The sequence below is a fragment of the Vipera ursinii genome (assembly GCF_947247035.1).
Source record: "Vipera ursinii genome assembly, chromosome: 1".
NCBI classification, from domain to species: domain Eukaryota; kingdom Metazoa; phylum Chordata; class Lepidosauria; order Squamata; family Viperidae; genus Vipera; species Vipera ursinii.
Window position 1 is genome coordinate 15,904,240 of NC_139512.1, and position 25,255 is coordinate 15,929,494.

Sequence of the window (25,255 nt, forward strand, 5' to 3'; positions counted from 1 at the left end):
ACGGTAGCTTAGAAGGATTGCCCACCGCGGCCTTAACGTAACAACCTCAACCTGCACAGAACCACAGGTACAGGCGCGTCGCTTTCTATACCTCCTTCTTTACTGATTTCATCCCATTTCCCTGAGCGGGTCAAGAAAGAGAGAAGCCCATTTTAATAACATTCTTTGTTGTCTACCGCTGGGGCTGGCTTTCTAAGCTGTCAGCCCCCTAAAAGAAGGAGCTAACCCTTGACAGTATTAGCCAATAAAATGCAGCTGTACGTCGGCCCCAAATTACCAAATTACCTTGTTATAGACCAGGTCAATGGGGCATCCCACGTTAATATCCACAAAATCCACCTCGATGGTTTGGTTGAGAAGCTCCGCACATTTCGTCATGGTGTCTGGAAAGGCTCCTTCCAGCTGCAAACGGAGCAGACGCCAAGTGTTAGCAAAGGCACCAGGGCGCCCCTAGCTAGCAGAATAACCGAGTCGGAAGGGACCCGGGAGGTCTTCTAGTCCAACCCCCTTGCTCAAGCAGGAGACCCGACTCCATTCCAGGCAATTGGGAAACGGGTCAATTCAGACGATTCCAGGCATATATCGTCCTAGACAAAGCAATTCTCTACTTAAATTCATCTAAGAGGCAAGGCCTGCTTTCTCGCATATTCTGGGTTGAGCATTGTGTATTTAGGGGGAGAAAAATTACGATCCCAACAATAGATCAATGGGGTCATTTTAGAGGCTTAGTAGATACGCTTGCTCCTGGGGAGGAAAGCCATGGCAAATCTAGACAGCACACTAAAAAGCAGAGACATCACCCTGTCAACAAAAGTGCGTATAGTCAAGGCTATGATCTTCCCAGTTGCAATGTACGGCAGTGAAAGCTGGACCGTAAGAAAGGCTGAGCGCCAAAGAATGGAGGCCTTTGAACTCTGGTGCTGGAAAAGACTCCTGCGAGTCCCTTGGACTGCAAGGCGATCCAACCGGTCAGTCCTAGAGGAGATCCACCCTGACTGCTCTTTAGAAGGCCAGATCCTGAAGCGGAAACTCAAATCCTTTGGCCACCTAATGAGAAGGAAGGACTCACTGGAGAAGAGCCTCATGCTGGGAAAGGTTGAGGGCAAGAGAAGAAGGGGACGACAGAGAAGGAGGTGGCTGGATGGAGTCACTGAAGCAGTAGACGTGAGCCTAAATGGACTCCAGAAGATGGTAAAGGACAGGAAGGCCTGGAGGAACGTTCTCCATGGGGTCGCGATGGGTCGGACACGACTTCGCAGCTAACAACAACCTATTCTATTCTACTCTATTCTATTCATTATTCTATTCTATTCTTCTACATTCTATTCTATTCTATTCATTCTATTCTATGGTGCTGGAGGAGACTCCTGCGAGTCCCTTGGACTGCAAGGCGATCCAACCGGTCAGTCCTAGAGGAGATCCACCCTGACTGCTCTTTAGAAGGCCAGATCCTGAAGCTAAAACTCAAATCCTTTGGCCACCTAATGAGAAGGAAGGACTCACTGGAGAAGAGCCTCATGCTGGGAAAGGTTGAGGGCAAGAGGAGAAGGGGACGACAGAGAATGAGGAGGCTGGATGGAGTCACTGAAGCAGGAGGCCTGAGCTTAAATGGACTCCAGAAGATGGTAGAGGACAGGAAGGCCTGGAGGAACGTTGTCCATGGGGTCGCGATGGGTCGGACACGACTTCGCAGCTAACAAGATACTGGGAGCAGACAGAACAACAGAACTGGAAGGGACCTTGGAGGTCTTCTAGTCCAGAGTTCCCCAGAGTTGGGGAGGGGGAAAAGAAGGGATGGCTTTGTGTGTGGGGGGTGTGTGTGAACACATGCCTGTGCCCATGCGCATGAACACCCGTTGCTCGTTGTGAGTTGGGGCCGCGAACACCTGTGACACTCGTGGCAAGGTTTGCGCAAGTGGGGGCTGTGCGCATGTGCATACACACAACGATCAGCCACTCAAGCAGCCTAGATTCCAACAGGCCACGGCAAGATAGTGGGCTGCGACCCACAGGTTGGGGACCCCTGTTCTAGTCCAACCCCCGCTCAGACCTTATAACATTTCAGACAAGCGAGTACCCAGTCTGTTCTTAAAAAGATCCAGTGTTGGAGCACCCACAACTCCTGGTGGCAAGCCGTTCCACTGGTTCATTGTTCTTACTGTCGGGAAAACTCTCCTTACTTCCAGGTTGATTAGTTTCCATCCGTTGCTTCTGGTGCTTTGGAGAATAGGTGGAAACCTCCCCCCTCTTCTTTGTGGCAGCCCCTCAAATATTGGAAGGCTGCCATCCTGTCACCCCTCCTCCTGCTTTTCATCAAACTAGACCTGCCCAATTCCTACAACCCTCTCTAAGGGATGCCGCCATTTCTGCTGCTCCCCCTTTTTCCGGATAAGGTGTCTGGTGCAAGGAGGCGGTTGAAGCTCAACCGGAGCCAAGGCTCTCTCGGGACCCGGTTCCCACCCATGCGCCCGCAAGCTACCTGAACCCCAAAGAGGTCCTCGGTCTCGTGCCGCTTCAGCAAGGCCCATTCGGAGGACTGTCCCTGAAGCAGGTTGGTGCACACCGCCATCTCTCCGCAGGTGACGTCCGCCCCGTAGCCTTTGCAGATCCTCCGGAAGGGCAGGTTGCCGCACTGAAATCCCAACAGAGACAGGAAGGTTAAGGCAAGCCAGGATGGGCTTCACATTTAGAAACGGGGCTTCTGGAGCAACGGGGCTCTGGGTTTCCGAAGAGCCGTCTCACCCCAACGGGATTGGCCCACCCCGCTCGCCCCATCAGAAGGGGCCCGCTGCAAGACCCTTGGTCGGTGACAAGGAATTCCAGCCGGTGGGGTCCAGAAGTACCTTTTACGTTGGGGCTCCCACGCTCTAGAACAGTGATGGCGAACCTTTTAGAGACCGAGTGCCCAAACTGCAACCCAAAACCCGCTTATTTATTGCAAAGTGCCAACACGACAATTTAATCTGAATACTGAGGTTTTAGTTTAGAAAAAAACAACTCATACATTAACATCTTTTGTCTTAAAAACACAGTAACAAAGCTTTGAATGATACAAACAACTTTTTACTGAAAGGCGAAAGTTTGCGTTTGGCATGCTTTTGAACAATGAATGTGATTTTTGCTGTTGTATGCATGCTGATAATTTGTCTAACCTTGGCTCATACTTTGTAAGTTTGAGAGCAACGCATGCAGCGCTCAGGTCATCTGTTAGTCTGTTTCTGGTGTCAGATTTGATATAATTCAAACCTGAAAACAGCGGTCTCACTCCGGAGGCTTGTTTTGGCTAGGAAGGGGCTTGAGAAATGGCTTTTTCCTGCAAAAGGCAAACAGCAAGGCACGCGTGCCCACAGAGAGGGCTCCGAGTGTCCCCCTCTGGCACGCGTGCCATAGGTTCACCACCACTGCTCTAGAACATCGTGCGCCCCCGATACAATCGAAACACAAAGTGAATAGCAGGAAAGATGGGGAAGGGAAAAACGGAGTAGAGAAGGGAGGGGGAAAAAGGGGGGGAAAGGCATTGACTTCCGACTTCCTTTGGTGCAATAGAGCAAGGGTAGGCAACCTGGGCTCTTTTACGACTCGTGGACTTCAACTCCCAGAATTCCTGAGCCAGCATGAGGGAACTATGGCCCCTTCATGACTTGTGGACTTCAACTCCCAGAATTCCTGAGCCAGCACGGCTCAGCTTGGGAACCTCTCCCTTTCCCCTCAGCATGGCTGGCTGAGGAATTCTGGGAGTTGAAGTCCACCAGTCATAAAGCGGCCTAGGCCTTGCCCAGGGGTAGGCAACCTGGGCTCTTTTACGACTCGTGGACTTCAACTCCCAGAATTCCTGAGCCAGCATGAGGGAACTATGGCCCCTTCATGACTTGTGGACTTCAACTCCCAGAATTCCTGAGCCAGCACGGCTCAGCTTGGGAACCTCTCCCTTTCCCCTCAGCATGGCTGGCTCAGGAATTCTGGGAGATGAAGTCCACGAGTCATCAAAAGAGCCAAGGTTGCCTAGCCCTGCTCTAGAGGGTAGAAGCCGCAACGTAAAAAAGTTTCGCTTTGCATTTCGATCGTATCGTATAAACCAGTGGTGGCAAACGTATGGCATGCGCACCTTGCTCTTTGGCTAAGTTTTTGCAGGAAAGAGCCATTCCTCAAGCCCCTTCCTAGCCAAAATAAGCCTCTGGAGCGAGTGTACTATTTTCAGCTTTGAATTATATCAAATCTGACACCAGAAACAGACTAACAGATGACCGAGCGCTGCATGCATTGCTCTCAAACTTACAAAGTATGAGCCAAGGTTAGACAAATTATCAGCATGCATACAACAGCAAAAATCACATTAATTGTTCAAAAGCATGCCAAATGCAAACTTTCACCTTTCAGTAAAAAGTTGTTTGTATCATTCAAAGCTTTGTTATTGTTTTTCTTTTAAGACAAGAGATGCTAATGTACGAGTTGTTTTTTTCTAAACTAAAACCTCAGTATTCAGATTAAATTGTCGTGTTGGCACTTTGCAATAAATAAGTGGGTTTCGGGTTGTAGTTTGGGCACTCGGTCTCTAAAAGGTTCGCCATCACTGGCATAAACTAATAAAACTTCCAAAATAGAGCATTGGGCACCCCCGAGGCCTGCACCCATCCTATTGGCCTTCCTCGAGGACCTCAGAAATCTGCCTCTCCTGATTTGGCCTGGGGCCGACGGGGATGGGTTGTTCTGGAGGCGGGTTAGTGAACTCGAGACCCCCCAACTCTACCCCTTCGTATACTCCTCCCCCGCCTTGGCTAATTTTCCATCCGTCAAAAGGTGGTATTTACTGCTTTAATCTTCTATCATCTGTAGTCCTTGATGCACGACCACAATTGATCCCCCAGATTTCTGTCGCTAAGTGAGACAGTGCCTCATTTTGCCCCCCCTTCTCACCACGCTTGTTAAGCGAGAATCATTTCCGTTGTTAAGTTGGACACAGGGTGGCTAAGTGAACCTGGCTGCCCCGTGGACTTTGCTCGTCGGAAAGTCCCAAGAGGGGATCACGTGACACACACACACACACACACACACACGGGCGGCACTGCGACCGTCACAAATACGAGTCAGCTGCCAACTGTCGGAATTTTGATCACGTAACCACGGTGGTTAAACGAGTGAAAAAACGGCCGTAACTCCCCCCCTTTTTTTGGTGCCCTTGGAACTTCGAAAAGTCGCTAAATAAACGGTTGTAAAGCAATGGAAATTTGGGGCTCAGTTACGGCTGTTAAGTGCGTCAGGCTAGGAATTCGGAAGACGGTGGGGGGACACCTCCCTCCCCCTCCCCCTGAGAAACCCAAGGGAGGGGGGACTGCAGAAGCCCCTGGGACAGGGAGGAAAAGAAGAGGGATCCACGGATGGCTTCAGGAGAGAAGGAAGCATTGTGTGGGGGGGGGGGAGAGGAAAAGATTTTTAAAAAATTGCTCTGTCCTCTTCTGGAAGTAGGTAGCCCAGCCAGAAGGACTCAGCTGTTCTACTCCTCCGTCCTTTTTTCTCTCCTGGCTTCCCCATAAACACCTCAACCCGAGCTCCCACCCGGAGCTTTTTAGCCATGTGGGCAAACGGCACACTTCCAACCGAAGGGCGTCTCCATACCGTTGTCAGAGGGGCCAAATAGAGCTTGCCACGGAGGTCCAACTGGGAGAGAAATGCAGAGAGAGAGAGAGAGAAACGTGTGAAGGATAAATAAACGCGCACGACGGGGGAAAATCTGCTTCCTACTCGGCAGAGCCCAGCAGGCAAAAAATGGCGCCCTTCGTTCCTGGGTGGGGATGTGTTTGTGTGTGTATGTGTGTTTGTGGGGCAGGGGGGGGTGTTTTCGACCATACAAAACTCAGCAGGCCCTGGAGGACGCTCCTCGTGAAAGCTTGTCCTCTGCCTGAAAGGAGAGGCCAGCCAGAGGAAGGGGCAAACAGATGGGGAGGCCCTCCGGCTCCCTTTTTCTTCTTCTCTTTCTGCAAAGTCTAACTAAATTTGGAAAGAGTGGGAACAGTATTAGAACTCTCTGTGACGGAGGTGGGCAGCTTCGAAATTAGATAGATGATAGATAGATAGATAGATAGATAGATAGATAGATAGATAGATAGATAGATAGATAGATAGGTAGATACGACAGACAGACAGATGCTAGGATAGAGATGATAGCTAGAGTTGATAGCTAGATAGCTAGACAGACAGATGATATAGATGATCATGCTAGAGGGATAGATTGTTCTGAACCAGCCCTCTTCTCTCAACCCCTATTTCAAAAGAAGAGACTGGAAAGCGTCCAAGGCTAAAAGGCTTCTGCCAAGATTTAATAGTAAACACACAAGAGCTAATCTTCTCAAGCAAAAGAGTTGCTTTCAGCAACCAGCCCCTCCCCAAACACTCCTTTTATAGAGAGCTCAGGGCGTGGTCTCCCTGTGCCTCCTCCCGAGGAGTCCCATAGCCTTTCTTTGTTTGTCCCTGCTCGACTGCCTCCTGCGTCGGGCGTCCTTGAACAGGGCCAGCTGTGGGTCATCATCCTCCGCACTCTCGGGCTCACACAGCTGAGCAGAGGTTCCCGGCTGAGGACTCTGCAAAGTCTCCAAATCATCATCAGCCGGTTCGTTTCCCTCCTCCCCCACATCTGAGTCCTCCGATACATCGGAGCCGGCTGTTGGACCCACAGGCTGACCCTGAGTCACAACACTATCCCGCACCGCAGGGCCCTTCCCCCGGGTCTGCCGATCCGGATGCGGTCGGGATGGGAACTGTTCGTGAAACGCAGTCACCAACGCAGGGGCATGAACGGCGGTCGCGTCTTCCCATGTGAAGTCCTCCGGCCCGTACCCTTTCCACTCGATCAGGTACTGGAAGCGACCTTTCAGCCAGCGGGAATCCCTGATGCTGGCGACCTCGTACTCGGGGGTGCTGTCGCCATCACGAGGTCCTGATGGGGGAGGTTCCGCTTGGCGAAGTGGACAAGCCGGTTGTTCGGGGACCAACAAGGACCGATGGAAGACGGGGTGCACGCGCAGGGAACGTGGCAGAGTTAAACGATAGGCGACCGGATTGATGACGGCCTCGACGGGGAACGGTCCAAGGTATCGGTGGTCCAGCTTCCTCGCCGGCCGAGTGGATGGTAGGTTCCTGGTGGACAGCCAGACCCGATCCCCCACCGATAGTGGAGGCGTATCCCTTCTCGACCGATCGGCGAACCTCTTGTAGTCGGCCTTGGCCTTCTCCAGCTGCCGTCGCACCAACCGATGGATCGCCTGTAACTCCGCCATGAATTCGTTCGCTGCCGGCTCCGGTGAGTCTACGGGAGAAAGGGGGAAAAACCGGGGGTGATAACCCACATTGGCCAAGAACGGTGTCATCTGCGTGGAGGTGTGCTGCGAGTTGTTAAAGGCAAACTCGGCTATGGCCAAATAGTCCACCCAATTGTCCTGCTGCAGGTTAACGTAGTAGCGCAGATACTGCTCTAAGATGCCGATGACCTTCTCGGTACCCCCGTCGGTCTGAGGATGATGCGCGGACGAGAGGCAAACCTTAATGTCCAACGCCCGCATCAACTCCTGCCAGAAGCGGGCTGTAAACTGGGCCCCCCTATCGGAGACGACTCTATCGGGAAGGCCGTGCAGCCGGAACACCTGTTGGATGAACATGCGACTAGTGGCGCGAGCTGACGGTAAGCCGCGACAGGGGATGAAGTGCGCCATCTTGGTCAACATGTCCACCACCACAAACACTGTCGTGAAGCCGGAGGATGGGGGTAGATCCGTCAGAAAGTCCATGGACACAGCCCCCCAGGGTCTCTTGGGCGTTGGCAAAGGCTGCAGTAAACCAGGCGGGGCCCCTGTCGCTGACTTGGCCTGCCTGCATGGGACGCAGGAGGTGACATAAGACTGAACATCGTGTCGGACTCGGGGCCACCAGAATGTACGGGAGACCAGGTTCAGAGTCTTGAACAGGCCAAAATGCCCCGCAGCCGGGTTATCATGACATTGGCTGAGGACGAGTCCCCTGAGTGGCCCTCCTGGAACATAGAGCCGGTCACGATAATACAGGAGTCCATCCGTGACCGACCAAGGCGAATCTGGCCCCACCTCTTCCTTCCGCTGAGCCACCCACGCCTCCTGCTGCTGCGCCTCCCGGATCCGAGCCCGTATATCCACCGGTTCCCGCACCGCAGCAAAAGACTCGACGGGGATCACGGTCCTGGGCGGAAGCTTGTCTTCCACTCGGGTGTACTCGGGCTTCCTGGACAGAGCATCCGCTCTCTGGTTGTGCCCGCTTGGTATGTACCGCACCCGGAAGTCAAACCTCGCAAAGAAGAGGGACCACCGGATCTGGCGTTGGTTCAAATTCCGAGCGGTCTGCAGGCTTTCCAGATTCTTGTGGTCCGTCCGGACCTCGATTTGATGCCGCGCCCCCTCCAGATGATGCCTCCAAGCCTCGAACGCCGCCTTGATGGCCAGCAGCTCCTTCTCCCAGATGGTATAGTTGCGCTCCGAGGGATTCAATTTCCGTGAGTGATACGCGCAAGGGAAAAGGGTACCGTTGGGCGTCGCTGCCTGGAGTAACACGGCCCCAATGGCAATGTCGGAGGCGTCCGCCTCCACGACAAACGGCCGTTGCGGGTCAGGATGCTTCAAGATGGGCTCCTTCATGAAGGCGTCCTTCAAAGCTTGGAACGCCTGTTGTTCGGGGGCGTTCCACTGGAACCGAGTCTTCTTCTGCAGGAGCCGGGTGAGGGGGGCTGTCAAGGCAGCAAAGCCAGGGATGAATGTCCGATAGTAGTTGGCAAATCCAAGAAGTCGCTGAATATCCTTCACGCGACGCGGGGGTTGCCAACTCTGCAACGACTCAACTTTACTCGGTTCCATGGCGATGCCCTCAGGAGAAATGCGGTGACCCAAGAAATCAATGGTCACCTGGTAGAACTGGCACTTCTCCAACTTGGCAAACAGCCGATGTTTCCGGAGGCGCTGCAGGACCTGACGGAGATGCTGATGATGCGCTTCACGCGACGGGGAGTAAATCAGGATGTCGTCCAGGTAAATCACAACAAACTGGTCCAACAGATCCCGAAAGACGTCATTCATAAAATGCTGAAACACAGCGGGGGCGTTGGTCAGGCCAAACGGCATCACCGTGTACTCGAAATGTCCATAGCGAGTACCAAACGCCGTCTTCCACTCATCACCCGGCCGAACCCTGACGAGGTTGTAAGCTCCACGCAGGTCCAGTTTCGTGAAGATCTTAGCCTCCCGGAGTCGGTCCAAGAGCTCGGGGATGAGGGGCAGCGGGTAGCGGTTACGCACCGTGATAGCGTTGAGTTTCCGGTAGTCACAGCAAAGCCGTAACTCGCCCGACTTCTTTTTGACGAAGAGCACGGGCGCAGACACTGGCGAGGACGAGGGCCGGATGAAACCACGAGCCAAGTTCTTCGTCAGGAAGTCCCGCAATGCAGCCAACTCGGGCTCCGACATGGAGTACAAACGCCCCACTGGGAGAGGCGCATCAGGGACTAGGTCAATGGAGCAGTCGTAGGGCCTGTGCGGGGGTAATTGGTCCGCCTCTGACTCGCTGAACACGTCAGCAAAGTCGGACAGTTCGGGAGGCAAGGAAACCCCTGGGGAACCCTCCACCTGGCCGGCACAGATATGGCGGGTGTGGTCCACGCACTGCAAACTTGGGAAGGTGACCAAGTTCTGAGACCAATAGATCTGTGGATCATGCGCCCGGAGCCACGCCAGTCCCAAGACCACGGGAAAGTGCAGATCCGAAGTGACGTAGAACTGAATGGCCTCCACATGGGTACTGATGGCCATACACACGGGTTGCGTGGCGGCCGTGATAGGCCCGGACAGGAGCACTCGACCATCGATGGTCTCCACAAGCATGGGCGGATCCACTGGACACTGGGGAACAGCCCATTTGGCCACAAAGGCCGAATCCATAAAGTTAGTGGTAGCCCCAGAGTCAATTAAGGCATGGACTGGAATCCCCTCTGGCTTGCCAGGAAGGATCAGACGTGCCTCCAAAATCAAATGCCGTGGAGGTTCACAGGCACCATCGGAACGGCGTCGCTCGGTGTGGTTGTTGTGGGTCGCCCGATCTTTCACACCGTCTAGATCGGGCTCGGGCCGTTTCCCGATAGCAAAGCGGGGGACTTTCTCGGGGCAGGCTTGGTCACTGACGCCCGCTGACGCTTCTTCGGGCAAGAAGCAGCCAAATGTCCAGGGTCCCCACAGTAAAAACACAACCCCTCCGATCGTCGTCTGTCCATTTCCGTCACCGATAGACGGGACCTGGCGGCACCCAGCTCCATTGGCTCCTCCCTCTGGACTGGGGGCTCACGCACAACAGGGGCGGCAGGGGTCTGTGGGGTGGCACGGCGACTCTTACGCTGCTGCAGCCGGGCATCGATCCGCAGACAAAGATGGATCAGCCCATTCAGGTCTGAGGGAATGTCCACGCGGGCCAGCTCATCCAACATCTCCTCTGACAAGCCATCCTGAAAGGCATCCACGAGCGCAGCCTCATTCCAGGCGGAATCCTGGCTAAGCAGCCGGAAATCGCTGATATAGGCCTGTAGAGGGCGCTGACCCTGCCTCAAAGCTTTCAGGCGTCGGGTGGCAGTCTGCGCCTTAATCGGGTCCTCGTACATGAGGCGCATATGGTCACAAAACCCCCCAAAGTTATCCAACAAAGGGCTAGGCTGTGCCAACAGAGGCGTGCCCCAACGAGCTGCATCTCCCGACAGAAGGCTCAACACAAATCCCACCTTATCTCGGTCAGTGGGGAAATCAGCTGCTCTCACGCTGATATAAAGCTGGCATTGTCCCAGGAAGGCAGGAAACAGTTCTGGATTACCAGCAAATTTATCCGGCATAGCTATCTGACATTTCCTCCTGGGTGGGGGGGCAGCATGTACCTGAGCCTGCAGTTGTGCCACCTGAGTGGCCAGCAAGGTGAGTTGCTGGTTGAGCTGGGCATTTTCGGCAAGAAGCTGCTCCATCGTAGTAATAAGGGGTGGGTGGCTGAAAGCAAACTGTTCTGAACCAGCCCTCTTCTCTCAACCCCTATTTCAAAAGAAGAGACTGGAAAGCGTCCAAGGCTAAAAGGCTTCTGCCAAGATTTAATAGTAAACACACAAGAGCTAATCTTCTCAAGCAAAAGAGTTGCTTTCAGCAACCAGCCCCTCTCCAAACACTCCTTTTATAGAGAGCTCAGGGCGTGGTCTCCCTGTGCCTCCTCCCGAGGAGTCCCATAGCCTTTCTTTGTTTGTCCCTGCTCGACTGCCTCCTGCGTCGGGCGTCCTTGAACAGGGCCAGCTGTGGGTCATCATCCTCCGCACTCTCGGGCTCACACAGCTGAGCAGAGGTTCCCGGCTGAGGACTCTGCAAAGTCTCCAAATCATCATCAGCCGGTTCGTTTCCCTCCTCCCCCACATCTGAGTCCTCCGATACATCGGAGCCGGCTGTTGGACCCACAGGCTGACCCTGAGTCACAACATAGATAGACAGACAGATATAATAGAGATCATAGATAAAATAGATAATAGGTAGGAAGGTAGACAGATAAAATAGATAATATAGTTGGTAGAGATAATGGAGAAAATAGATGAGATGGACAGACAGACGGACACAGACAGACATAATAGACAGAGATAATAGATAAAATAGATAATAGGTAGGAAGGTAGGACGCTGAGCTTGTCGATCAGAAGGTTGGCAGTTTGGCAGGTCGAATCCCGAGTGCCGTGTAACAGAGTGAGCGCCTGTTACTCGTCCCAGCTTCTGCCAACCTAGCAGTTCGAAAGCACGTAAAAATGCAAGTAGAAAAATAGGGACCACTCCGGTGGGAAGGTAACAGCGTTCCGTGCGCCTTTGGCGCCTAGTCATGCCGGCCACATTCCATGCGCCTTTGGTGTCTAGTCATGCTGGCCACGTGACCACGGAGACGTCTTCGGACAAGCCCTGGCTCTTCGGCTTTGAAACGGAGATGAGCACTGGCCCCTAGAGTTGGAAATGACTAGCACGCATGTGCAGGGGAACCTTTACCTTTACCTTTAGGAAGGTAGACAAGATTAAATAGATAATATAGATGGTAGAGATAATGGAGAAAATAGATGAGAGATAGATGGACAGACAGACGGACACAGACACAGACAGACAGACATAATAGACAGAGATAACAGAGAAGATAGATAATAGGTAGGAAGGTAGACAAATAAAATAAATAATAAAGACAGACAGATGGTAGAGACAACGGAGAAAATAGATGAGAGGCACTGATGGACAGACGGGCACATCCCCTCTCCCGCCTCCAGCCTAACCCCTGGCCCTTCCTGGCTCACCTGGGCCTTCTCAGAGGGCCTCAGCTTCACCATGTCCTCGTCTGTCACGGCACCCACCCTTTTCAGAGCAGGTGCCGCTGGAGGACTTAGGCCCTTTGGAGCAGAACCGACGTCTTCCTCCTCTTTGGACGGGCTAGAATTGCTCGGGGCCTCCAACCTGGCCATTCCTGGCTCCTTTCTTCCTTCGGAAGCGGAAGAGTCCGAGCCCCCCGTCTTGGCTGCCCCGGTGCTGGTGTCCTGGTGCCCGGGCCTCCTGGCCTTGCCCAGGGAACGGAGGTACTCGCCGGACCTGGCAAAGGGCATTTTCTTCTTGCGCAGCTGCTGCTGGAGCTCCTTGCTGAGGCTGTTCCTCACCGCCAGCCGCCCTTCCCACTGCTTCAGCACCTCGGCGTTCACCCGGTTCTTGTAGTCCTCCCCCAAGTGGGCGCCGGCGAATCGGCAGGTGGCCCCGTAGGTGCACCTGCCGAAGGTCTCAAACAGCAGGCAGCGCCTGCCCAGGTCTGGCGGCTTGGCGGCCATGTACTCCTTCAGGTCGTGCAGGAAGCGGCACTTGGCGCCGTGGAAGCATTTCTCCACACGTTCCTTTGGCAAGAGAAAGAAACGGTGCTGTGAATTGGGGGGGAGGGGGGAACTGGCAGAAACTAGGGATTTACTTTTTATTTTTTAAATAAAAAATATGAACCCCTGGCTATCTGTCAAGCCTTAGTGAATGTGTTCTTTTTCCATTCTGGAGGGACCCCCGGCCAATTTGCTCTTTTTTTTTATTGAAAAGTTTTAAAATACATTTTAGAAACATAAACTCCCTCCCTCCCCCTCCCCCCCCCGACTTCCCAGAGCTGAATACAGGGTATTAACTTTTACCAACTTAAGCTAAAATATGCTAACTAACTAAAAAAACACTTTAAATTCTATCGCACTTTAACTCCTCTTAAACATAACTAAATAACTAAATAATATTAACTAACTAATAATACATCATATAATACTAATACTTATTCATATGCTAAATGAAACTTTTTAGTCCCATATTTATTCTGAATATAATCGGCCAATTTGCTCTTGTCTGCCCCCCCCGTTACAGTGAAATCAATGACAATAACAATAACAATAACATTATTTATTATTATTATTATTATTATTATTATTATTATTATTATTATTATTATTATTCATCAGGGCACTGGGAACGATGTCCAAAAACTTTGCAAAACACATCAAGAAATTGCAGCTTCCTGCAATAACTCCAGCAAAACTACAAAAAACTGCGCTCCTCGGAACATCTTACATTTTAAGGAGATACCTGGTTGATACCTAGGATGCTGGCAGCAACCCGTGTCAACCATTAGCACCAGTCAATTTGAGTGTTCAGTTGAGTTTCATGTTTGATGAATAATAATAATAATAAAGTCGGAAGGGATCTTGGAGGTCATGTAGTCCAATTCTGTTAGCCTTTAGCTTGCTCTGACCACGAGCTCTTCCTGGAAATCTCTGGGCTGCCCACGTTCAAGGGAAACAGGGGGCAACAGGATTGCCACCTTGCAATATTTGAGGGGCTGCCTCATGAAAGTGGGGGTCAACTTATTCTCCAAAGCACCAGAGGGCATGACGAGAGGCAACGGGTGGAAACGAATCGAGGTGAGAAGCAAGCTGGAACTAAGGAGAAATTTCCAGACAATGAGGACAATTAACCAGTGGAACTGCTTACCACCAGAAGTTGTATATGGACGTTTTTAAGAAGAGACTGGACAACCATTTGTATAGAGTCTCCTGCTTGAGCCTCTATACATTAAGTTAGTAATGTTTAAGTAAAATCTGGCTTCCGTGTTTAGTTTGCTTGTCAGAAGGTTGCAAAAAATGATCGCGTGAGCCCTGGGATGCAGCAACCGTCAAAAATACGCTCCAGTTGCCAAGGGTCTCAGTCTTGATCACATGACCACTGCATTCCTGTGGGTATTTTTTTTTTTACTGAAAAGTAGCCCCAAAGGCTGGCAAAAACAAACAAACAAACAAATAAATTGCAAATTGCGGGTCACATGAGCACAGAATGCTATACATTCTGCCATAAAAGTGAGCCAGTTACCACGTGCCCAGGAGAACACATCTTTCTCCTTCTGTCCTGGCCATGTTTTTTTTACGGAGGCATGATTGACAGCGTCTTAACAAACTGCGTCACCGTCTGGTTGGAGGGTAGCAGAGCCTCAAGAGAGAAGGTCCGTGCAGAGGGTGGTGAGGACAGCCGAGAAGATCATAGGAAGATTCAGGATGCTGCTCACAAGCGCTCCTATGTGCTTAGAGAATTGTTAGAGACCCCACACGCCCACTTCCCGGTCTGCTTCTGTTGCTCCCCTCTAGCAGGAGGCTTGGAAGTATTTACAGCAGGACTGGCCGGTTCTGCAAACAGCTTTGTTCCCTAGGCCCTCCGTCTGGTAAACTCCCAAGATTCTCTTCGCCACGTATAGGCATACATTCGAACTAGACTGTCATGTTCCTATGTGTCATATATGTGTGTGTATCTGAGTATACGCATAATGGTTTTTTTTTTGAATGCAACATTTCAATGTGTGCTGATTAGCGTACATTTCAGGTGGCAATGAAGACTTTATTCTAATTCTAATTCTAATCTATTCCATTTATTCCATATTCTATTCTATTCCATTCCATTTATACCATATTCTATTCTATTCATTCCATATTCTATTCCATTCCATTTCTTCCATATTCTATTCTATTCCATTCCATTCCATTCCATTCCATTCCATTCCATTCCATTCCATTCCATTCCATTCTATTCTATTCTACTCTACTCTACTCTACTCTACACTATTCTGTATCCTATCCTATCCCATTCTATCCTATCCTAAGTTATCCTAATGCGATCATGGGAGTGAATGCAGCCATTGGAACTCCAGATTGAGTTCATAGGTAGGTTTTAGGGTAAGGGTTCAACGTAACATCAAATGTCACTAAGCGACTGGTTGTTAAGTGAGGACTAACCTCTATGTAGCCATTAAAACGGGACCACTTTGTCCTTTCTGAAGCCATCCAGGGAACAGAAATGCTAAGCTAGTAGCAGAAATGCCATTTCAAGCCCCGGCGAGTGGATTCATCTCCACGCATTTGCCACGCGCAACGGTTTACCTGAACCACGGAGGGGCACAAGCGCTGCTTCTCGTAGTGTGTCGGCTTCATGCACGGGCGGTTCTTGTTCTGCCCTCGCAGCCTCTTCCGTCCTGGAGGCTCTTGTGCGCTCTCAGCGGCAACTTCTGCCGGCCTCTCTTCTTCGGCCCCATCAAGTTCCAGCTTCTGCTGCTTGGCGGGAGGCAACCCCGGCTCGGCCTCACGGTCGTTCTTCGCTCCGTCTGGGTCTTTCCTCGGCTTCTCCTCCTTCTCAAGGTGGGCGTGGAAGTCCTCTTTCGTACAGCGGTACCTCAAGGGAGAAAGATCGCCAGCTGTAGCCCTCTGTTAATTAGGGGTTTTAAGAAATGCCTTGCCCCACTTTATCTCCACCCAGTCACCCAACGCTATTAATTAAGCAGGCAATTCCCAAAGGTTTTTTTGTTTTAAGGTGTTCATGTGACTGCCCCAAAAGGTGCTTTTTTAAAAGGCAACTGGACTTGTGTTTTTCCCCTGAAGGCGTTTCACCTCTCATCCAAGACGATTCTTCAGTTCCGAAGACTGAACTGAAGAAGCTTTTTGGATGAGAAGGGAAACGTCTTCAAGGACAAACAAAGGAAGTCCGGCTGCCGTTTGAAAAAGCACCTTTGGGACAACCAAGACGTGGATGGTGGGACCTCTCCATAAATGTTGCTATGTGACCACCAGCGTTCACTCACTGGACGCCACGATGCAAGCTAGTCTATTTCTCCGGCTTGTATAAACCGAGGCATAGATCACGTAAAGTATTAGTACCACTTTATAAAACCCTAGTGAGGCCACACCTGGAATACTGCAACCAATTTTGGTCACCATACTACAAAAAAGATGTTGAGTTTGGGGAAAAATCAGAGAAGGGCAACAAAGATGATCCAAGGCCTGGAGACTACAACATACGAAGAACGGCTGCAGGACTTGGGCTTGGCCAGTCTAAAGAAAAGAAGAAATAGGAGGGACATGATAGCAGTCTTTCAGTATTTGAGGGGCTGCCACAAAGAAGAGGAGGGGGTCAAACTATTCTCCAAAGCACCAGAGGGCAGGAGAAGACACAATGGATGGAAACTGATCAAAGAGAGAAGCAACCTGGAATTAAGGAGAAGCTTCCTAACAGTGAGGACACTTAACCAGTGGAACAGCTTGCCACCAGAAGTTGTGGGCACTCCATTACTGGAGGTTTTTAAGGCGAGGCTAGACAGTCACTTGTCTGAAATGGTTTAGGTTCTCCTGCCTGAGCAGGGGGGTGGACTAGACCACCTCCAAGGTTCTGTTCTGTTCTATTCTATTCTAGGACCACTCCGGTGGGAAGGTAACAGCGTTCCATGCGCCTTTGGCGTCCAGTCATGCCGGCCACATGACCACGGAGACGTCCTCGGACAAGCGCTGGCTCTTCGGCTTTGAAACGGAGATGAGCACCGGCCCTTAGAGTCGGAAACGACTAGCACGCACGTGCGGGGGAACCTTTACCTTTTATTCTATTCTCGATATTCTATTGTATTCTTTCCTATTTCTATTCTGTTCCTATTCTATGCCGTTACTTGAAACAAATCGTCGTAGAGTTACTGATTTTATATGATTGTACTTTTTAAAAGTGTAAGCTGCACTGGGTGGTCTGAGGTCAGGCAGCCTGTATACTGTAAAAAAAAATAAAAATAAAGATATAATTACAGTAATTTATACGGCAGACACTGACAGATTGGGACTCGGGGCTGCTAACATAACATTAAATCCTACACATGGCTGAGAAGTTAATGTAGACACAAGCAAAATGTTATAAATTGTTGCTTTGTCCGCAACTTTGTCTTCAGTTTTGAGTTAACTCCTGTCTCTCTCTTGCTTCACACCTGTTTCATTTTTTTTTTAACCCCATTTATATCCCGCCCTTCTCCGAAGACTCAGGGCGGCTTACAATCTAAGAAGCACAAATCAAATGTGCTTAGCAATAGCCTTCATTCTATGTGTATGCCTGCTTATTAGGGCTTTCGCCCCCCCCCCCGCTCCCCCTCCATTTTTACAAAGTCAGCTTAGGTCAAGCCCCCCCCACCCCAAGTGCTAATCAGGTCCATTTGTTTCCTCGCTCTGCAGGGCGGTATATAAATAAAATTATATATAAAATTATATATATATATATAAATAAAACAAGGAAAACTGCCAGCAGAGCATTGTGTAAATTTAAGGCAGAGCAACCCCCGGCTGAGTACACTCCTTGACCTACAACAGTTCATTTACTGACCATTTGAAGTTACAGCAACACAGGAAAAAAAGCGATTTATGACCAAAACGCACACAAAAAAAGAGAAAAAAACACAACGAACATTAAAAAGAAAAAGGGTCTTGGAAAACAAAAAGACTAGCAGATGTAAAAGAAGTCCTCGACGTACAGCTGTTCATTTAGTGACCGTTCAAAGTTACGACGTCGCTGAAAAAAAGGGACTTCCGACTGTTTATCACACTTATGACCGTCGCAGCCTCCTTCTGGTCACTTAGTCAGCATTGGGCTACTTGGTAACCGACTCACATTTATGACGGTTGCAGTGATGAGAGGGGGGGCTTCCTCTGAACCCCTTTTGCGTCCTTCCGACCAGCGAAGTCAATGGGGAAACCCCTTCGCCACCGTATTGCTAACTTACCAAGCACGGTGACTCACTTAACAACTGCGGCAAGGTCGTAAAACAGGGCAACACCCACTTAACTTGAGCCTTGGTGGAGCAGTGGGCTAATGCCTCCTTAAGTAACACCAGCTGCCTGCAATTAGTGCAGGTTCGAGTCCCACCAGGCTCAAGGTTGACTCAGCCTTCCATCCTTCCCAGGTAGGTAAAATGAGGACCCAGATTGTTGGGGGCAATTAAGCTGACTTTGTAATAATGCCGCTTGGGGTGTGTGTGAAAGCCCTAACAAGCAGGCATATACATAGAATGAAGGCTACTGCTAAGCTTGTAAGCCGCCCTGAGTCTTCGGAGAAGGGCGGGATATAAATGGGATTAAAAGTAAATAAATAAATAAAATAACTTGTCTCGCTTAGCAACCGAAATTTTGGGCTCAACCGTGGCCGCAAGCCGAGGACTGCCTGTCTATCTGGGAGAAGCTGACGAGAAAACTGATCTTTTTTTAAAAAAAAAAAATCTGGCTAAAGGACCCTACATTTATTTATATATCGTTTCAGCAAGCTTTCCCTGCCTAGCCTGTGTCCCAGCATCTTTGGGGCATCCCGAGGGGGATGCAACACGGTCGTTCCTTGAAGTTTGGGGTTTTTTTTTACTTATTATATTGCCCCATTTAAATCTCTCACGGAGTTGGAAGGGACCCTAGAGGTCTTCTAGTCCAACCCGCCCCCCTGCTTTTGGAGGGAGGCAGAGGCCGCATCCCTTCCTCCATAGGGACTTCGTAAAGTTTCTGGGGGGCGTTCCTACGTTCCTTGGCCGCCCCAAGGCCGGGAAGGGCCCCGCCAAGGCCTGTCCTCCTCCTCCTGGCAGGCCGTAACTCCGAGGACCTCAGCTGGGGAGGGCAAGGAGGACACCCGGGGCTGTCAAGGGACCGAGGGGGAAATGCCGACCCTCCGAGGACCTCGGGCCGGCCGGAGTAGGTAGGCCAAAGCCCCGGGGCTCCCGTACTCACTGGGCTCGGATGGGGGCCACTCCGGCCGCCTCCATGGCTGGCCTACCCGGAAGCGCTGCTGACCCAGCGAGGCGCCTAGAGCGGCCCGGATGTTCTTCACGCCGCCGCTCTAGGAGTTGCCCTCCGCGGATAACAGTGCCGAGGGGGGGCGGGGCTTCCGAGGCTGGAAAAGCGCGGGAAAGGCGCTTCCCTCCCCCGTCAGCGCGGGAAAAACATGTGAGCCGGATTTCCTCAGGGGGTCCTTTTTAATCAACCTCTCGTGGGCCGCGGAAGGAAAAAAAAGGGAGTAAATGTTTGCTCTGTGGAGTTTTCCCTCATGGCTTCGTTCCCTCAGCTCCCCGCCGCCCGCCATGGGCTCCACGATTGACTCCCTCTTCAGCCAATGAGGGCTAAGAGCTGACTGATATGGGAGGCGAGGGCGGGACTCTGACCGAAAGCAACGCCGGCCGGCAAAAAAAAAAAAAAAAGGCGCGAACTCTGAGGTAAACCTGTTGCTTGCTCTGGGTGCCTCTTGTCTGGAAAGCGCCCAACCGATTCTGTATGTTCAGGAACGTGAGGACTGGAACCTTGACTCGCATTTAAGGATGGCAGCAGAGCCAGCGTGGCGGAAGACGCAGTTTCTGTCACTCCGGCCTTTTCTTTCGCGGCGGGGTCGGGGGAGCCCCCTCTTCCCGAAAGGGCGACCAAGCAAACGAGCAAGGGGTATCCTGCGAAACCTGCAGTGAGGCCAACTAACCCTCTTTGGATAAGGGATTTTTCTTCCTTTCCCCTCCCTCCAGCTTATAGATGGCAAGACTCCAGCTCCCAGAATCCCCTACCTAGCCAGCCATTGGTGGACTCCAGCTCCCAGAATCCCCTACCTAGCCAGCCATTGGTGGACTCCAGCTCCCAGAATCCCCTACCCAGCCAGCCATTGGTGGACTCCAGCTCCCAGAATCCCCTACCCAGCCAGCCATTGGTGGACTCCAGCTCCCAGAATCCCCTACCTAGCCAGCCATTGGTGGACTCCAGCTCCCAGAATCCCCTACCCAGCCAGCCATTGGTGGACTCCAGCTCCCAGAATCCCCTACCCAGCCAGCCATTGGTGGACTCCAGCTCCCAGAATCCCCTACCCAGCCAGCCATTGGTGGACTCCAGCTCCCAGAATCCCCTCCTCTTTGTGGCAGCCCCTCAAACACTGCAACACTGCTATCCCGTCCTCCAAGTCCTTTTCTCTAGACTGGCCATTCCCAAATCCTTAGATATTGGAAGGCTGCTACCCTGTCTCCCCTCTTCCTTCTTTTCATACCCACTTCCAGCAACCTTTCATCCTATGTTTCAGCCTCCAACCCTCTGGTCGTCTTTCTTGCTCTTCTCTGCACTCTTTCTAAAGTCTCAACATCTTATTTTACATCGTGGTGACCGAAACTGGATGCAGGATTCCAAGTGTGGCCTTGTTGTTAGCTGCGAAGTCATGTCCGACCCATCGCAACCCCATGGACAACCTTCCTCCAGGCCTTCCTGTCCTCTACCATCTTCTGGAGTCCATTTAAGCTCACGCCTGCTGCTTCAGTGACTCCATCCAGCCACCTCCTTCTCTGTCGTCCCCTTCTTCTCTTGCCCTCCACCTTTCCCAACATTAGGCTCTTCTCCAGTGAGTCCTTCCTTCTCATCAGGTGGCCAAAGTATTTGAGTTTCAGCTTCAGGATCTGGCCTTCTAAAGAGCAGTCAGAGTTGATCTCCTCTAGGACTGACCGGTTTGATCGCCTTGCAGTCCAAGGGACTCGCAGGAGTCTTCTCCAGCACCAGAGTTCAAAGGCCTCCATTCTTTGGCGCTCAGCCTTTCTTATGGTCCAACTTTCACTGCCATACATTGCAACTGGGAAGACCATAGCCTTGACTATGCACTTTTGTTGACAGGGTGATGTCTCTGCTTTTTAGTGTGCTGTCTAGATTTGCCATGGCTTTCCTCCCCAGGAGCAAGCCTTTTTTTAATTTCTTGGCTACAGTCCCCATCTGCGGTGATCTTGGAGCCCAGGAAAATAAACTCTGTCACTACCTCCATTTCTTACCCATCTATTTGCCAGGAATTGAGAGGGCCGGATGCCATGATCTTGGTTTTCTTAATGTTAAGTTTCAACCCAACTTTTGCACTCTCCTTCTTCACCCGCAACAAGAGGCTCTTTAGTTCTTCTTCACTTTCTGCCATTAGAGTGGCCTTACCAAGGCATTATAAAGTGGCACTAGCACTTTTTTTTTTAATCCCATTTATATCCTGCCCTTCTCCGAAGACTCAGGGCGGCTTACAATCTAAAGCACAAATCAGTGTGCTTAGCAATCACTTCAAGTGATCTGGATTCTATCCCTCTGTTCATGCACCCTAGGACTGTGTTGGCTTGTTTAAGCGATTGTCCACTTAAGACTCCCTCTCAGGGTTACTACTATTAAGCCGGGTACCATCTATTCCAGGGGTCCCCAATCCCTGATCCGTGGACCAGTACCAGGCTGCAGCATGCTGGCAACCGGGTCGAACAAACAAACAGCCCCATCTCCGAGATGCAGGCAGCACACAAAACCACCCACCCTCTGGTCCGTGGAAAAATCTCTCCATGGAACCGGTCCTTATTGCCCCAAAGGTTGGGGGCCTCTGACCTATTCTATGCCTGTGCTTTTTCTTTTTCTTGCCTACCGTAACTGCCCGTCTTCGCCCTAGGGAGAAAAAAGAGGTGACAGAAGGAAATGTTGCGAATAAAATCAGCTGGACCAGGACTTTTCACCCACTGTAGCCTTTTTAGGATATGGCAACATCCAAGTACCACCAGTCGCCTTACAAGGTGTCAAAAACTTGGATGACCAAAAAGGAAAAAAGTGAAGTACAGGTAGTCCTCGACTTACAACAGTTCGCTTAATGACTGTTTGGAGTTACAATGGCACTGAAAAAAGGTGCCCCCCAAGCCACAGCCGAGCAAGACACCTGCCTGCCCACCCGGCGGCGCTCTTCCTCCGGTCCGAGGTTTTCACTGTTTTATTCCCCCCCCCCCATCTGCTGGTGGTTGCAGCAGGTTTTGGTCACTTCACATGAGCCTGGGACACTGTGACCGTCATAAATATGAATCAGTTGCCAAGCATCTGAATGTAAATCACAAGACCCTGGAGATGCTGCAACGTTCCAGCTGATCGGCGCTTCTTCAGGGCTCAGCAGAAGCACCAGGATCAGTGCTGAGCTCTAGCTAGATCCTGGCGCTGATCCTGGCGCTTCCGCTGAGCCCCGACAGCCCTGCAGCTCCAGCCGTCTCGCTCAGGCTTGTGCGGTGCTGCCACCGGTTCAGCTCATTCCCCTCCCCCGCTACCACTTCTCTAGGATGGTCACGTACCACCTGCCGGGTGCCGATGTACCACAGGTGGTACCCGTACCACCGGTGGAAAAGCCCTCAGCTGGACAGCCCAGCTAAAATCCTCCCTTAAATGAGAACTTGGATGTCAGCATAGATTGAGTTTTCATGGTGGTGGAACACATCATCTGGGCCTCCTGCTTGGATATGGTTTGGCAGGCCCTCTTTTTTGCTCTTGTTCTTCCTTCTCCTTGCTATCATCCTCCGAAGGTGTCTTCTCTTGCGTTCTTCTGGAGTGATTTTCATCCCCCAGGCAAGACTCAGCCTTCTGAAGAGGATCATCTGGGCCTGCAGTTTGGATCTGGTGAGGGAGGATCCCCTTTCCCCTTCCCCCCTTTTCTGGAATACTTTCTTCGGTCTTAAGGGATGTGGAGAATCGGTGGGAGTAATGTAGAAGAGACTGAGAACTTTGTGTTATGTACGTACCCACTTTTGAGAGCAGGCAACAAAATTTCATTTCGAACGTGTGCCAATATGCCTGCAGTAAAAAAAAAAAAAGGCAATAAAGGTTATCTATCTATCTCTCTTGGGTCTAGCCAGAAAAATCAGAAAGTTTTTGGAAGCTTAATTTGTCTTCCTCCTCGCCTTAGTGGGAATAAAGGTGCAATCTTAACATTTCATCAGTTGTGCCTTTGGGTGTGTAAGCTGTCACAAGTTTGGGGGAAATAAAAACTGGATTCTGTTTATTGGATACTGCAGGAGGCACTATTGTGCCACGCCAGATGTTTCAATGAGCCCTTTGTGGCCCTTTTAGGTACATGATTTATTTACTCCCTTCACTGTATCCCCCTCAGTCCAATGAGCCTCATCAAGTTGAGTCCTTCGGGAAAGGGCGGTATATAAATCTAAATAATAAATAATAATAAGTTATGTGATAGATTATATAAAAAATATAAAACATCCAGACTCCTAACTAAATCTCTTTATCGCAAGCTTCAGCCTAAAATACACCCTATAGAAGGAAACAAAGAAATGAAAAGATGGTTCAGCGCATGAACTCCTGGAAAGACTGTGACATACTTAACGTTTTTAGCAGCTTTTTGAAAAGCAACAAGGAGGGGACAAAACAGTTGCAGAAAGATGGTGGCTGGAGTGATTTCTTGCAGCAGAACTCTGCTGATGGTACAGATCCAGCAGAAATCTCAGAGGGTGAAGCAAGTCCCTCATGGGACCCTGGCTCCAGTTTAGCTCATTTCCAGCCCTATTTGGGTAAAGAGTTGTGATGTCAAGTTTACTGGATCCTTTAGGAGGCATTTCTGTTTTGTAAAAGGGCCCTTCCTTCTGAGGAATGTGTGCAAAAAGTTAAGGGAGCCAATCAAATTGGACTTTATTAAGCTCAGCAGGGAAAATTAAAGAGAGGAGAGAGAGGCATGGGCAGTTGGACAAAGGGAAAAAAAAGTTAATATGAAGAGAAAGAAAAAGCTGGTGGTCTTTGAAATAATCATTCTGCAATTAGGTCTTTGGGAGTGTTTGGGCCAAGGCGTTTGTAAAGAGACTGCTGAATGAATGAATGAATGAATGAACCTTTCTTGTCAAAGTACAACCATGTATACCTTGAGATTGGCTGAGCCTCCCTTCGTGCCCCCACCCCCACCCCCCAACTCACAGTGACAACAAACCCTCCATCTTATTACACCCTGTGAACTAATTGCACCACACACCGGCCTCGCAAGTCAAATTCTGCATAAAGTTTATAAAATTATTTCCCGTTCAAAAGCCTTAACAGCCCACGGATAAAAGCTGTTTTTCAGCCTGTTGGTACATCTGGCTATACTCCTGTATCTCCTACCGGACGGTAGGAGAGTAAAGAGATACCGTCCAAGGTGTGAGTTGTCCCTGAGGATTTTCCTCACTCTTCCAAGGCAACGAGTCCTGGCGAGGTCATCCAGTGGTGTCGGGGGACAGCCCACGATGCCTTGTGCTGTGCTCACCACCCTCTGTAATGCTTTCCTATCCGCGGCTGTCAGACCAGCATACCAAACCACAATACCGTACGAGAGGATGCTCTCTATAGTAGACTGGTAAAAGAGGGTCATAAGCCGTTGTTCTGCCCTGTTCTTCTGCAAGACCTTGAGGAAGTGAAGCCTCTGTTGGGCCTTTCTGGCCACCTGGGTTGTGTTAACTTTCCAGGTCAGATCTTCACAGAGGTAGACTCCCAGAAATTTAAAGGAGGAAACTCTCTCCACACAGCCCCAACCCCGATGTAAAGTGGGGCAGGTTCCTCCTTTTTTCCTCCGGAAGTCTAGCACCATCTCTTTCGTCCTGCCAATGTTCAGGTGCAAGTTGTTGTTACAACAAATGCTCTTATCATTTGTCCATTTTAATGGTTCATTGTCAGCTGGTCCTCTGACTAACTGACAAAAGAATCTAACCCTTCCTCCCCATGTCTAAAGTGCTCCCTACTAGGATAAAAAACAACAACACCCATAACAGGAGATAATTTTCCAGTGGCATCTGGCTAGAAAGTATGTTAATCACCCAAACAGATAAAAGTTTCAAAGTTGCTCGCCAGATAAGATTAGTTCCATCACAGATGGCGAGCCAGAAGGTGATATTTGAAGAGATCAAGGTGGAAAGAAAGGATCAAGGCGGGACCCATTCACGCCACAAGTCAAGTTGTTTTTTTCTCAAAAAAGAATCCCTTTTTCAAGTTATTTTCTTTTAGATGCTCTTATCCTGCCCTTATTATTTTTATAACTAAGGCAAGGACAAGCATATCTCCTACTCCTTCCTGCTCCTTATTTCCTCCCCTCCCCCGTGAGGTGAGCTGG

At 50.5% G+C, this 25,255-nt stretch overlaps 1 protein-coding gene across 4 annotated transcripts in view; it reads right to left on the reverse strand.

The window, feature by feature from the left end:
- DUS3L (dihydrouridine synthase 3 like) overlaps nt 1-19,186 on the reverse strand; it is a 28,780-nt gene extending 9,594 nt beyond the window's left edge. For 2 of the 4 annotated variants that reach the window (XR_014492640.1, XM_083363567.1), the window contains exons 1-7: nt 19,114-19,186; nt 15,487-15,775; nt 15,343-15,390; nt 12,349-12,930; nt 5,614-5,655; nt 2,480-2,632; nt 286-402 (exon numbers count right to left, since the gene is read on the reverse strand). Coding sequence is in view for 3 of the 4 variants with exons in the window: in XM_083363567.1 (XP_083219693.1) it covers nt 286-402; nt 2,480-2,632; nt 5,614-5,655; nt 12,349-12,930; nt 15,343-15,390; nt 15,487-15,775; nt 19,114-19,148 (1,266 nt within the window). In the remaining variant the exon portion in view is untranslated. Of the gene's footprint in view, nt 1-285; nt 403-2,479; nt 2,633-5,613; nt 5,656-12,348; nt 12,931-14,428; nt 15,317-15,342; nt 15,391-15,486; nt 15,776-19,113 lie in introns of those variants that run through there. The other 2 variants (XM_083363568.1, XM_083363569.1) reach the window with 2 other exon arrangements.
- Nucleotides 19,187-25,255: the final 6,069 nt, after the last annotated feature.